The sequence below is a fragment of the Nyctibius grandis genome, chromosome 22, assembly GCF_013368605.1.
Source record: "Nyctibius grandis isolate bNycGra1 chromosome 22, bNycGra1.pri, whole genome shotgun sequence".
NCBI classification, from domain to species: domain Eukaryota; kingdom Metazoa; phylum Chordata; class Aves; order Nyctibiiformes; family Nyctibiidae; genus Nyctibius; species Nyctibius grandis.
Window position 1 is genome coordinate 7,509,911 of NC_090679.1, and position 15,396 is coordinate 7,525,306.

At 43.8% G+C, this 15,396-nt stretch overlaps 2 protein-coding genes across 3 annotated transcripts in view; both read right to left on the reverse strand.

Annotated features, from left to right (window-relative positions):
- Positions 1-15,396, reverse strand: part of LOC137672762 (protocadherin alpha-3-like) — a 96,506-nt gene that overhangs the window by 42,113 nt on the left and 38,997 nt on the right. The gene's annotated exons all lie outside the window — the stretch shown is intronic.
- Positions 5,129-15,396, reverse strand: part of PCDHAC1 (protocadherin alpha subfamily C, 1) — a 32,822-nt gene continuing 22,554 nt past the window's right edge. Inside the window, exon 2 of the mRNA XM_068417120.1 lies at positions 5,129-5,302. Coding sequence (XP_068273221.1) covers positions 5,129-5,302 — 174 coding nt within the window. The remainder of the gene's footprint in view (positions 5,303-15,396) is intronic.

Genomic DNA, 15,396 nt, shown 5'->3' on the forward strand with positions numbered 1-15,396 from the left:
CCCTTCCACTGCACCCCTCTAATGTCCCAATGAAGTCAGTCACAACTTAGTGTAAAGTAATTATTAACATCTTTAACCTTACTAGTAAATATGAAAAGGACTAAGACCTTATTGCATGGAGTGTGACTGAGATTAATCCCAAATATTTTTCCTCTCACTGTGCAAACATTCACAAAATATTAGCCTCCACAAAACCTGATTTACAATATGCATGCATAGAAAGCCCACTCACGTGGTCCCATCCTCATCACTGAACAATAATAGAACACCAATTTGCAAAAACTGTAAAAAACCAAAAAAAAAAAAACAACAACAAAAAAAAAACCTGTTCACATTATCCAGAAGTAACAATCACATCAGAGATTAACTTTCTAAATCAAGGCAAGGACAATGGTGCCTGTTGCTGTGCTTCACAGGTGAAGACATGGGCTTTTAAAGACATTAAAAGTTCACTTTAACTAAAAAGAGAAGCACAGTTTTCTGAAGATCTAGTAATACAAAGATAATTATCCTTAAAAGGTAGAATTCAGTGTTGCTAAGCAATGGATGGCATTTTCAGTGCATATGCTGAGCTTGAAACAAGGGAAAGACGGGATTTTACAGTATGTAATTAGCTAGGAACTAATAATTAGTGAATGCCATTACATTCACCTATTTTTCCATATACACCCAGCATTGATACATCTTCACAGCATGTACTACCACAGGACAGTTTAAAAAGCAGAGACCTAAGAAAAGAACTTGTGATGAGTAGAAATTGTCAGAATTTCACCTCTGTTTAAATCATATGGAACTATTTGAATAATTGATTCCTCTTTACTCATAACTCCACACAGGCAGGCAGGCAGTGGTTTGTTCTCTACTTTTGTACTCCAAGTTTGGGCTGGCTTTGCTGCCACTGCCTGATCTGCACTGGTGTTCAAAACTTGCTAATTCATTGCATTCAGTGGAGCAAACCCTAAAATGCGATAGGAATCTGTCTTTTAAACTAATTTCCTACTGATCTTACATCTAAAGTGAGGCCATTTTTGATTATTGCTCCTTTTTTTTTTTTTTATCCAGAAAATTAAAGTGTGTATTTCACACTCTGATTCTTCAGCATTCAAGCTTATACGTCTCATGTTCTCTCCTGTATAAAACAGATCCCAGGCATTTCATTATATTCAGAAAGATTTTAAGGTACAAAACTATGTAGAAAAAGAAAAAATACCCTCCCCCATACCCTGCCACTGTACTTTACAGAAAAAAGCTGCATTAATTTTCAATGGATTAGTTTTGAATGGATGATTATTATTCTCTAAAAGCATTTTTATGGAAGACTTGCTAGTCCTTAAGATTTGTGTAACTAAACTACAGTTGCAAAAGATGCTAACACCTTAATATATGAATAAATATAAAGAAATAAAGAAACAAATTATATTTCTGTAGCAAAAATACACAAATCAGGCTCCTTTCTATCACACCACAGTCACTCTCCTAGCTCTCCCACGTCTAGAGGCACAGCACACATTAACGCACGAAGTGATCTTATGTCTGCCACAATTGTAGGGTACAAACAACACACAGTAATTGCAAAATTTTCCTTTTGTGAATGAGAATCAGCCTCTCCAGTGAGTGCTTCTAGGTTTCGTTGCAATATATGTAGAAAGGAAACTGTACAGAGCAGGCAAACCACACACTGACTGCAGACTGCCTGGATGCTAGCATAAAGCAACCATTAATTCTTCACTGGGGGAAAATATTGGAAAGGTTAATACACTGCTGGTCAAATCACAGGTATTAACAATTTTCAATAGCAACCCAGCAGGTTAGAAGTTGTCACACTGTAACATAACGATGGTAACACTGTAATTCTCTACAAAGATGTCACTGGATTGTCACTGTCCAGAAAGCATGAAATGCAGCACTGGGTAGAACAAATACTATCAAAGGGGGGATTGCAGTTTTCAGACAAGTAAAACATGCCCACGTTGGTAAGCAAAGCATATTACTGCAACGATCTAAATTTTACCAAGAAAGAAGCAAACATCTATAACTACTGTAATCTATTGATTTCCAGGCTAATCACATTTTTTTTAATTTTTTTTCCTGCAATATTAGTTTTAGCATTAAAAATTTAAGACCACACATGTCACTCCCCAGCACTCTGTGGCAGCAGGCAATTTTAGATCTGTAAGAGAAAAGGGAAGGAGGCAATACTCTGTACAGCATATGCTGCAAAAACAAAGTGAATCTCAAACACCACACGCATATACTGAACTTACCAAACGGACCCTGAAAGTCACAGTATTTACCTAGAAACAAAATGCATTTTAGAGATTAGAATTCCTTAGAACCATGTTTCGTAGCTGTCTGTCAGGGAGCCCAAGAGGTAATATGCTTAACCTGAGTTTTCCAGCTCAAACCTCTGCTTAAGTATAATTTGCTCAGAGCACTGTGCTGACCATTTATCACCGTAGCCTCACCTCATTAGGAGTAATGGAGTCATTTTTAAGTATGATCAGGTTTTGTGCGCTCTGCCCGCTCTGTCCTGTCAGATGCCTCTCAGTCACCACTGCAGAGGGACCAGTTCCTGTCGGGCCACAGGTATTGTAAAACATAAAAGTGTCGCTTCCTGATCCTGCGGTTAGGCATGCCTTATAGCAGTAGGTCTTAGTGAGAGAGCCGTTGCCCCTCACTTCAATGAAATGGGGTTGTACTTTTAAACCGTGGGGCAACCTAGCATCGATGTTGTTGTTGGCCTGCTTGTACAACTCAGCAGGGCACCGTTCTCGGACCCCACAGAACCCTGCACAGCAGGAGTCCCCATACAGACTGTATCTGTAGCACTTGATAACAGTAAGCCCAATGATTGTGAAAAGGAAAACGAAGGAGATGGCGCTCAAAGCAATAATGAGATAAAGAGTGATCTCTGAGTAACTGCTCGGACTTTTAAAGTGCCTTCTTGTGTCAGGGATGATTTTGGAAACTCTGTCCACCACAGCAACAGTAATGGCTACTGATGAGGACATCGGTGGCTCTCCATTGTCTCTCACCTCCACCGTCAGGTTGAAAGTAGGCGTACTGTCCTCCCCCAGTTTGCGAGTAGTCCTAATCTCCCCAGTGTGGAGCTCTACCCGGAACAAACCTGGATCTGAGGTTTGCACCAGGTGGAAGAACAACCAGGCATTTTGTCCTGAGTCCCCATCAATGGCTATAATTTTGGTTACCAAATATCCAGCATATGCCGAGCGTGGAATCATCTCCAGGGCTGCTGAAGTGTTGGTTGAGGTAGGATACAGAATCTGCGGAGCATGGTCATTCTCGTCCACCACGTAGATGTGGACTGTGACAGTGCTGCTCAGTGGTGGGATCCCGGCATCCTGAGCCTGGACAACCACCTGGAACTCCCTTAGTGTCTCGTAGTCAAAGGACCTGACAGCATACATGTTGCCACTATCGGATTTAATAGAGACATAGGAGGCGACAGGTAGCCCTTCGATCTCCCCATCTAGTAGAGAATAGGACACATAGGCATTTTCGGCGACATCTGGGTCAGTGGCTTTGATAGTGCACAGCAAGACTCCAAGGGGGTTGTTCTCAGGGACGTAAACTGAGTACACAGGTTCCTCAAAGTGTGGAGGATTGTCATTGATGTCAGAGATCTCCACGTGGATCACCTTCTGGGAGGAGAGAGGGGGGCTCCCAGAGTCAGTAGCCGTAACTGTGATGTTGTAGGCTGCTGCTTTCTCATGGTCCAGTTTGCCCTGGGTGATCAATGTGTAGGAGTTCTTGAAAGAGTTGAGTGCGAAGGGGAGGCCGGGGGGAATACGCAGACTCACCTGCTTGTTCAGCCCTGAGTCCTGGTCAGTGACACTCATCAGGGCCACCACAGTTCCTGCCTTTGCATCCTCTGGCACTGGGCTGTACAGGGAGGTCAGGACCACCTCAGGAACGTTATCGTTGGCATCCACAATGTTGACCAGCACCTTGCAGTGCCCAGTCATAGAGACAGGACCCTGATCAGTGGCTTGCACATAGATCTCATAGGAGGATGCCTCCTCATAGTCCAAGGTACCATTAACCCGCACCTCCCCTGAGTGTGGGTCCACACTGAAGAGCTGCCTCACCTTCTGTGGGGTGTAGCTGCTAAAGGAGTAGATCACATCCCCATTGGAGCCCTCATCAGGGTCTGAGGCATTGAGTTTGACCACTAGTGTGCCAGGAGGGGCATTCTCCAGAAGGCTCACAGTGTATGTGGAGCGGTCAAAGGCAGGTGGGTTGTCATTGGTATCCACAACTCGCACAGAGATCTGGGCCGTACCGGACTTGGGGGGGTCCCCACCATCCACAGCAGTGAGCACCAGCTGCTGCAGGGCACTCTGCTCCCGATCCAGTGGCTGCTGCAGCACCAGCTCCAGGAGCTTGCTGCCACTCTGGAAGCCTTTAAGGTCCAAAGCAAAGTGGCGGTTTGGGCTGAGCTGGTAGCTCTGCACAGAGTTGGTGCCCACATCAGGGTCCTGGGCACTCTCGATGGGGAAGCGGGCCCCGGGTACGGCGGACTCACTGATCTCAAGCTGGTAATCCTGCCGGGGGAAGCGCGGTGCGTTGTCGTTGATGTCCAGCACCTCCACCTCCACGTTGTGCACCTCGATGGGCTGCTCGATGACCAGCTCCAGGCTGAGGAAGCAGGCGGGGCTCAGCTCGCAGAGTGCTTCGCGGTCCATGCGCTCCCGCACCAGCAGCACCCCGCGGCCCAGCTCCAGCTCCAGGTACTGCCGGTCGCTGCCCGAGGTGAGCCGCGCTCCCCTCGCCGCCAGCCGCCGCGGATCCACGCCCAGGTCGCTCGCCACGCTGCCCACGAAGGCGCCGTGCGGCAGCTCCTCCCGCACCGAGTAACGGAGAGGCCCGCCCGCCGTCCGCCCGCCGCACAGCCCCAGCAGCAGCAGCAGGCCCGGCACCACCGCCCCGCCGCGGCTCCGCCGAGCAGCCGCCGCCATGGCCGGGGCGGGGAGTGGGGAAGCTGCCGGAGCCGCTTCGCTCGGCCCTGGCCCGGCCTCACTCCCCGCCGCCGCCGCCCGGCCGCCTCATGCAAGCGGCGAGCAGCAGCCGCCGGCCGCCTCCGGCCCCGCCGCCGCCCGGTCCATGCTCACCGGCTGCCCGAGACGGCGGCGGCTCCGGGGAGGAGGAGGAGGAGGAAAAAGAGGAGGAGGAGGAAAGAGGAGGGACCGGGACTCGCCGGATCCGCTTTCTCCTGCTCCAGCTGCTGCGCGGAAGGAGGCGGGGGAGGACGCTTAAGCCGCAGCTGGCGCCGGTTCAGCACCTGGGCAGGGAACAGCGACACGGTGTCGCCGGGAGCCGCCCCCGCCGCCCCACCGCACCGTCCTCACCCACGTGTTGCGGGCCCCCCGCTCCCGGTGGCCGCGGGCTCTCGCCGCCGAGCCGGGAGGGGTGCGGCTCCCACACCGCCACCGCCCCTCGTCTCCGCCCCAGCTTCGTTGCTGAAGCTCCGGGGGCGCGGGGAGGGGCGGGGGAGGGCTGCAAACCGCCTGCACTTCTGGACCTGGTGCTGCAGTGCTAAAGTACATCCGCTTGGGAGGGTTAAATCAGCGCAGGGCTCCGACAAAAAGTGGGCCTCCAGCCAGGGCTGGTGCCGCCTGCGTGTTGCTGCAGTATGTTTGACAACCTCTTTCTTGGAGACTTGCCCCTCTGCTCCCTCGGAGATTCATCCTTGCTGCGGCACCGTCCCTCTGCCCAACCTCTGCGGGCCCCTCTCGCCCTTGCCCCAACAGCAGCTCAGCTGGTAGAATTCTGCAAGTCACACCCATGAGTTATGAGCATTTAAGGCGGGCTTCAGTTTCTCATCCAATGCAACAGACAGGCTCCACTTGATCAAGTGAAGTTACAGAGAAGACGCAACACGATCTGTTTTCCAATTAATAGTTTTTTCCTTCTCTACCCTTGTGATGAAGGACTGACAAACCGGGCCATGAAATTGAACAAACTCAGCAGTGGTGGTGAGGCTGCTGCAGCTGCCATGAATTTTACCTCAATGCCACAAATCCCAGCAAAGACAATAAACTTAAGCATTCATTCGTATAACATCTAAGTCACTAAGCTGACATATTTAACAAGACAAATCACAGGACATAGTCCTTCAGGGTGCAACTATGTTGTACCTGCTACCCAGTATAGAAACTGCTTCTCTGCTAGGATTTCTCTTCCTGTTACTTTTTTCCTTGCTTACCCCACAAAGTCTTTTGGAATGTCCAATGAATCCTCTCTGGCTTAGGCTGGTCTATCAAGAGGAGGGAGTGACTCCAGTATTCAGCTAAAACCTCTTTCATTGCCCTTTGTGGGCCTGGGCACCCTTCACCATGTGGGATGACTTTTGAGAACATAACCTTACACTATAAATCCCAAAGGTTTTTACTATAACGTACCTGATGCACAAACCCCGGAGAACAATTGCCCTAATTTCTGATTCAGCACTGCTAAGAATGATTACCAGTCTATGAGCTTTTATTAGTGGTCACCATTATCAGAAGAGACAACATTAAGAGCAGGATTACCCTATTTATGTATTGAATGATGGGTTCATTTGATTCTCAGGCCATTTTTGTGGCCCAAATATTTGCCCACATATTTATTCTAATGTGGCCAATACCCCAGTGTCTGCAAATGCTGCTCTGGAACCACCCAACCCTGATTATCTTTGTAAGTAGGATAAATGTAGGTCTGTGCAGACCAAGTAGGGCAGATAGAGATGCCAAGTGCCTAGAACACGTGGAAATGTGCCCATTTCATCCAATTGTCTAAACAGGAGCCAAATACTTGAAAAAAAATATCAGCTTCAAATTTTTGGCTAGCTACCCACCTTCAGGATCACAATATTCACAGATTCAGAACAAAATACCCAGACAGCCTCACAAAAAAACCCAAACCAAACAAAAAACAAACCCCAAAAACAACACCTTGCTAAAAGCTATTAAAAAAAGCTACAGCAACACTAATATACATGGACTACGCGTCTGTGCGTCAAAACAACTTGCAGTCACCACGTAAAACAGAAGCCTGAAAAGAGACACCCTCAGTTTTCCAGACAATCAAATAGTGGTTTCATCGAGACAGTCCATGGATTATGTCTGCCCCACACCTCCCATGTGTACAGCCACAAAGTTCTCTAGCAAATATACAGAACACCAATAAAAGGCCAAAAGTCACAGCAACATTGGCAATATCTAAGGTCCTTCCTTAAGGAACACGTTGGTACAGACTCTCCTGGAAACGGACAATGCTCGTGCTAAGAGGTGGTGGGAAAACAAAACTCATCTCTGTAGGCAATGCCTTTCTGGCCACAAGTTGATTTTACTTACAGTGTATGAATGAAACACACCAATCACACATCCAGGGGTTTTTAATACCAGTGAGGAATCTTTCACACTGTTCCTACACCCCAGTGAGTTCCTTCTGATAGTCATTCAGGCTCTGCTCTAGTGCATTCCAGTTGGGTCCCCCAGTAAGGAAGGGCTGATGAACACTCAAATCCTGGCCCACCTCACTACACTCTACCTAGGTTCATCTTTCCTCATGTCCTGTCTCTCTGTGGACAGGTAAGACTGTGCACATCCAAAGTTTTGCAAAACACTGTGGAATGTAAAACCAAACAGATAACACACATGTAACCAAATCATTCTAGAACACATTCCATAATATTTTCATTCCCATCAAACATGTTTCTAAACCTCAGGTTCTTAGAAAATTTTTCTCCTAATTTCAGAATCGTAAGTCCTAGGATTTTCTGGCTTCTTGCCTTTTTCTAAGTTTTATAGCACCAATAAAATAGGTACTTTGATATTCATTTTACAAATGTCATTATACACAGTAGCACTGCACAAACGTAACAGTCTCAAACTGTTAGCTTTATACAGTTTATGCTCACTACACAGTTTGTAAGTGATATACTGAAACTTGCTCTGTTCTGATTAACTGTTCCCCGAGTCCCTTTAAATCTACATAAAATTCATCAATGGCCACAATAATTTTAGTTATTTCCATCAGCTTCAGTGATAATGCTGAGTCAGTCCTGCAGGCCTCAATTTTTAATTCAGGAAAAACTTCCATTGAGAAAACACTTCAAAATCTGGTCTGTAGTAATATTGATTTTTCTAGTGAAAGGCAAAAATTGAAACACAGAAAAACATAATTTCAGTTTCAATTGAATTGAGGCTTAGGGGCTTTCTAGTTTTCTTTTTCCCGGAGTTTCGTTCTCCAGTCATTTCTCAAAATTTCATCTAAGCATCAAATTTTGAAACACCTTCAAAGCTCACTAAATAAAAATGTACCCAGCAGGTTCAGATCAATCCACATGAGCAAGAGCACCAGAATCCATCCCTGCAGCAAAAATAGATGATAAAACATACCAGGCCAAAATATCCATTTGCTGATAAACCTGATAACCCCTGAAGTGATTGGATACTGCCTGTATGCAGGAGCTATATACACAGGCCTATTGGGCTTTGCTGACATATAAAAATTGCACCACTTTAATTAGCTCTGTTAAATTAAATGGTATGAGTCCTTTACTGTGAGTACAAACATATGGGTGTAGAAAGAATACACTGATTTTTACCAAGTCCTGCAGAAGAAAATTAAGTATATATCAGGATAGTAATACACTGACATATATCTATGCTAGAGGTTGTAGTAATGGAACTACTTTAGTATGAAAAGTCCTCGCATTCCTATGCAAGCCTTCCTTGAAACAGTTCTACATATAGATATGCCTGAATTAGGAGCAGTGTAATGCAGTGCCACAGAACTATTTCTGTGTAGATATTTCTCTTGGGAGCGATACAATTATACACAGATCTAGTTCTGTAGGTATTTAGGGCCTTGAAAAGTTCATCCATTTCAAATCACACCTGTACAAGGAACATTTTTATACAACATTGTACCTAGAAGCATCTAAATCTGCTTGAGCAGCAATAAATCCGTGTTCAATCTGCTTCATTGCAGAACACCATGCGGAGTCCTTCCTCTGGCTATTTCTGAGTCTCACACAGCAAGAGGAGAGAGAAAGACATATTAGAAAACAGGCAGATGTGAAAATACAACATGTTAACTGGAGAACTCCAAGGTATTTCGACATCTGAAAAGACATTTTGCTGCTTTGGAAATAATTTCATCTTCAGTAAATCACATCCCTTAAACATCAACGAACTAACATCATGATGTGGCTCCCTTCTGAACTGGTGGGAATTCACCAGCACCAAGGATCAGGCTCTAGATTTTTGGTGTAATCATGCCAGCACGTAGGTTTTTAGCAACAATGAGATTGCTTGCATACAATATAAATGCACACACAATTTCTGCCTCCTGATAAAACAATGCGCAAAAAAATATGGAGACAAGCCTAGAGAATCCTTATAGTTTAGCCACTAACAAGCAGGTAAGCTGTGTCATTCTCTAGCAGAACCTAGACTGTCTCTATGTGCCTGTTTGCATGCAATGCCTACAATTTGTCTGTCTTAGAATTAAATCAAGCCCAGAGGAAAGGAACAGTCATCATTCACAGGCCAGATTACATCAACCACAGGGGAAAACAATACCTGCAAACTGTAAGGGAATGACTCAGATTTGTGGTGTTTCCTCTATACAGTTTTTTCCAGTTTTTCCAGTGAGATGGTGGACGTTGCACCATCTTCTAGCCCATAGGTACTCATGAGATCTATGGAAAAAACACCTTGATAATCTCAGGGAATGCTCTACACTACTTCTTCAGTCCAGTCCCGTCTGTCACTTCACCCTTGGGATTCCTACACAGAGACAGAGAACCCCTTCTCTATGTACAGGAGTGTTCCTGGTGAGTTCCCATGTCTCAAGTACTATCTGGTCAGGATACTACCTAGATGATAAGGCAACGTAAAGGCAGGACTAAAAGGGATTCATACCCTACAGTGGCTCCCTGCCTGACAAGCCTCCAACAGTCTCCATTTAGCAATCTCAGCTCAGAGATCCCAAAATATGACAACAGGTTCTGTGGGCAGAACAGAGCCACTGAGCACCCCCTTAAAGAAAGTCCTGCAGTTGAACCAGATCTCTTTCAGTCCACATTCTCTGTATGGGATTTTCTGGGGACATGGGATTCTCCCTCTTCCTAAAAATACTGCAGAATGCCTCCCTGAGGTGACGTACACTTCTTGTTCCTACACCCAACTTCTTTGCTCCTTTGTTAATCTCCCACACTTGAATTACTTGTTGACAAGTGATCTTTTCAACATGCAACTTGCTTCTCCCTTGTGTGAAATAGATGGGTATGGTGCCAAATTGCTCAGTTGGGTTAGGTCTGTTCTTTCATATCTTTCATGGAATCATTGCATGGTTTGGGTTGGAAGGGACCTTTAAAGATCATCTAGTCCCACCCCTCTGCCATGGGCAGGGATACCTTCCACTAGACCAGGTTGCTCAAAGCTCCATCCAACCTTGCCTTTCCCTAAATCCATTTTTCACATTGGTATGAATCTAACTGGTGAGAATTTGGTTTTTTTTTGTATCCCAGACATCTGAAGCCAGACTACTTAAACCATTGCTGTTAAGGGAACGTAGGCTGCTAAACAGCCAGAAAAAATCCTGTTTGTATCTAGGTCACAATTTCTTTGCAGTAGTGTACTTGCTGTTATTCTAGAAAATAGCATGTAAAGAAAAAAGAGGTGGTGGGCTGCGGTATGGAAAGGGATCTGTGTTGTAAACCTGAATTCAGACAAACCACATATAACAAAAATACATAGAAAATACATTTCTTTGCTTCTCCTAGTTGCTGGTGTACATTCAATTATTTCTCACTGCTTGTCTAAAATTTAAGGACAGCTATCTCTCTGACTCACTCTGTTTGTCTTCTGCTATATTTTTCTGATGACTTCAAAATCCTTTCAGTAATTTATTGACCATAATGTCACATACTGCGCCATTCTAAATGGAAGGACATTAACAACTTGGACACTGACAAAATAACTTTCACCTTTCTAAAGTCACCACAAAGCCTCTAAGTGCTGCTTCTACTGCCAAGCGTTTTCTTGAAGGTTTTGGTTGGTGTGTTTTCCTTCATCACCATTGTCTCTCTTCAGAGTCACACTCTTTGTCACTCTTCTACGCAGGCTGTGATTCTTCAGCTCAAGCCATCACCACTAAATTTCAGCTCAGTGAACTAGTTGTGAGACACACTCTAGTCAAATGAATCTCTTCCAGATCGTAACAACTTCACTGATTTCCTTAGCCCTGGCTACTGCCTCACCCCATGCTTCTCTTCACATGTGCTGCACTCCCCTCTTTACAGTTTAAGAACTGGGACAAAGTCACAAGGTAGCTGTCCCCCTCTTGAAACTGTATATGAATGTGTCAGAGCAGTTGCCCAGAAACTGAAGACTCAATTTCATTTTCTGCTTTAAGGAGTTCAAACTTCTTTCCTCACCTCCCTAGAAAGTGCCTTCATCATAAGCCACAGGATGTCCTCTACCTCCTTATTTAAACAAGGCAAAAACTTATGCCATTCTAGGTCAAAAAGAACAGCAACATAAGAAGTATCATCTTGTATCCTAATACCTGAGGTACTCACTTGGAAAGGAGAAGGAGATGGTAGAAACCTGGTTTTGCTCCACTAAGTTTTATTAACTTTATACTAAACCACCTTGGGATATAATTCACAGTAGAACTAGTTCCAATGTTTTGTAACTTTTCTGTTACTTCTTACACACACACATCTCTCTTTGTTAGTGACAATAAACTATTTTCACAGCATGAGTCCTCCCATTTCATGCTCATTGTACCACATTCTGATGACACTGTGTCATGGGCAATGCATAACCAGTACCATTACACGTGCAATAGCACCTTTTATTCTTTGCTATAGTTTTAATCTTTTTTTTTTAAACACATAAATGTTAAACTTTATGGTTGTAATTTAATTTTACTTATGTCACCTTTTCCTATCTTATCCACAAAATTTACTTATTAGTCAGACAGTCCTTGACCTATTTTGGGGGACGCCCATTCATATCTGTATATTTCATACACATTATTCTCATGTTCAGGCATAGGAGTATTTTGTTAACTTTACACCCCCTATGAGAAGATCTCAAATCTGAAGGGCCTGCCAGTAAGCCGTATTTCTGAGGAATAGGTACATTCTAGCACAAAGTTACTTCAAAGATCACCTTATTTGTCCTATTAAACAAGATCTACTAGACTTGGATGATCCTATCAGTTCAAGTCTCTACTAATGACTCCTGAGCTCTCCTAAATGGACATCCAAGTTGGACTGGTAGGTCTAAATCTGCCAGTGCTGTCTTCTTGTTCACAGTCTGTCTCTTCAACCCTTCAACCCATCCTTTTCTTTTCTTGTTTATTTAGTCTGCTTCTTAAATATTCATTCCATATGAGTTTTTTTTCTATTATTAGCCACAGCTTAACTGCAACTTTCCATCTTTTATTAATACTGTCCTCCTCTTTTCATTTTGGTTTCTATACTTTTCTCCATCTTGTTTCTTTCCACTGAATATTGTCCTCTTTCTTTTCCAACTTCTATCTCTAGTCCATTCAGTTATTTTCCACTCTGTTTTCAGTCAGTCCTCCTACTGCTTTCACTTTCGCCTGGGTCATTCACTTTATCTCTTTATGTTGATTTTCCATATTTCTTTCCCCTCAATGTCCTAGGACTTTTGCATTTGTCCTTCTAGATATACAAGAAATTTACTGCATTCCAAAATGATGCTGATAAGGGTTGCTGATGTTTCCTTTTCCCTTCATTTTTGTCTACACAAGTCAGGTAAAGCAGGAATCTAAGCACTAAACAGTGGCACAGAACCAATGGAAATGGAGACCCAGGTACAAAAATAGAGAGAATCAAAAGTACAGGCAAGGAGTAATATGAGGAACCGTCACCTTCTTCACTGCTGAGAAAGACTGACAGCATTTTCTTTAGAGCCTATCAGTGCCTCTCTTTAGTAGGCAAAAGACATTGAGTTTGCATTATAAAAGACAAGTACTCAAGTACTGTAAATTCACTCTCTTGAAAACATATACTGAATTACATCTATTAAATTTATTTCTGCTCCCTGCTTACTCCTAAGTGTCTCTTAGAAGTTAACCACCTAAATCTGAAACTGCCTAGGTTGGATCTGAAGAGGAGCTGGCAATCACATAGGTTTGTTATCCCACTGTTTTAATGATGACCTAAGTTTGCCTTTGAGCATGTTGGAAGTATTGACCGTCAATGCCCTAACTATAACCTGTACATCTTGTGCTAGATCAGATTTTGTTTTTTGGAAGGTTGGTGCTTTCTCCTCCTTCATTTGAACTTTTCTTTCTTGGTCTACTGCTCACCTAATGACTTTTCCAGGTTTGCTGCATTTGCTAATACCACCTCCATGAATTCTCTTAATCCGTCAAAGTACCTCAAGTTAGAAAATGATAAATTCAAGACATAAAAGCATATCTTAAACTTTATTTTCAATGTTTAACTTATTGAGTTCTGTATCTGGGCAATCATATTCAATTCAGAGCCACAAAACTGCACAAAAGGACATCGTGAAGATCTCCTTCCCTCACTCGAGTTGCCCTGCTAAGGTACTAACAGGATTACCACTTGTACTGAATGGTGTACTCATGCTTTTGTTATTCAGAGATTCTTTCACTGCAACTTTCTCTTATTAGCCTGCCTAATCCATCCTTAACACATCTTCAGGATACCTAAAATGTTGCAGACCTTCTGCTGACTAAATAAAAAATAATTAAAAAAAAAAAGAAAAACCAGACTCACCTCTCTCACATCCACTGCCACTCTGCTTACTGGTGTTTTCAAAAAAATACACACCACCAGCTGAAGCTTGCATTAACCTACTGCACTGGGCTGCTAATATCAAGTGCATTTTCTCAGCAAAGCAGACCTATGTGCAACTTCAGTCCCATGTGACATCTTAAGCGTGACTTAAGTGGTTTGTGTTTATTCCCTATACAGGAATGTATTTCAATATACGTTCAACATACTGCCTGCAGCCACTCCAGACAGCCCAGACACGAGTAGAAGTTTAAGATGCACAATGTGAAGATGGATGGATCATCCAATGGTTACAACTAAGTAGTCTTCAGGTTGCTGTAAATTTCTTCCAGCAGCTGAGAGTCACAGTTCTGTCCTTTCTTCCTCCCTGGCATATCTCCACTCCAAAACTACATGGAATGTTAGCACTGAGCTACAAGTGCCTGTTCCAAACGTCCATGATATTCTTACACAGCAGCAAGCTACAACTTGCTCCTGAATCTGAACATGTAAAGCAGCACAGAAATTATGAAGGACAGATTTTCTCAATCTAAAATCAGACCCAAAATGCTACTGTACTGAGATGTACAGAGCTGCCCCAGATTTCAACAATTTCTCAAATTAATAGAACAAATTGTACTTAATCAGAGCTAAAAGTGTAGAGATGACTTTCCTTTTCAAAGTTATATTTTAGGAGTAGCTGCTTAATTGCTGTTTTCTTGATGTTGGAAAAAGTCGAAGTCAAATTTGCCAGGAAACTAAATCATTAGAGCCAGGCTTTTTGAAACATAGAAGTGAGGCAAATCATCACCTCTACCTCTGGCTGTTGCACTTAGACACATTTCCCATGCTTTCTGCAGCCAGAGGCTCAGGCACCACTATGGTACTGTCTCCAAGCCAGAGTAGGCAGAACTGTCTAGTTAGCATGGGAGTTTCTTGCTGCAGAATGGATGAGCAACCAAAGGAACAATGAAAGTGTTGCTCTGGGCTTCCAGAGTTCACTACAACAAACACAGGTTGGGTACAGGTTGTATTCAGCATACCTGCCATGCCCGAAGAGCCAGATATGGTGTGGAGTGAACCTCTGCACGGCTGGTTCCAGCCTTTCACAGCATTCTCAGGATTAGTCATTGTTTAGACTTGCAATTCTCTATGTGGTGGGAAGGAAGAAACTTCACCCCAAGAACAAATGCTTGAGGAAAATCTCCATCACAGAATCTACCCAGCTCTTAGCACAGATAGGAAAGACTTTGCTCAGTATATGTGGCCAAATACCTAACAACTCTCTACTCTTACCAGCCTTGCAGTTGTGCTTTCAGTTGCAGGTCTTTGCCTACGGTTCTGATACACATACCATGATCTCGAGTACACAGACAGAAAATTAAAAAACCTTCAACTATTTTAAAGAGCAGCTGACGGCCATAAAAGAGGCAGGAGCAGATTAGAGCACAGGTTCCATAAAACATACTGAGGATTTTTTATGAGACCAGTATACTGCTCCCCAGCTTTCTGTATTCCATGTGTCTGCACAGGAATGGTTGAGCAGGGAAAGTAGGGCAGGAAAATATTTTGGTTTGTCTGCTAATTCTCAGCAGGCATTTCTG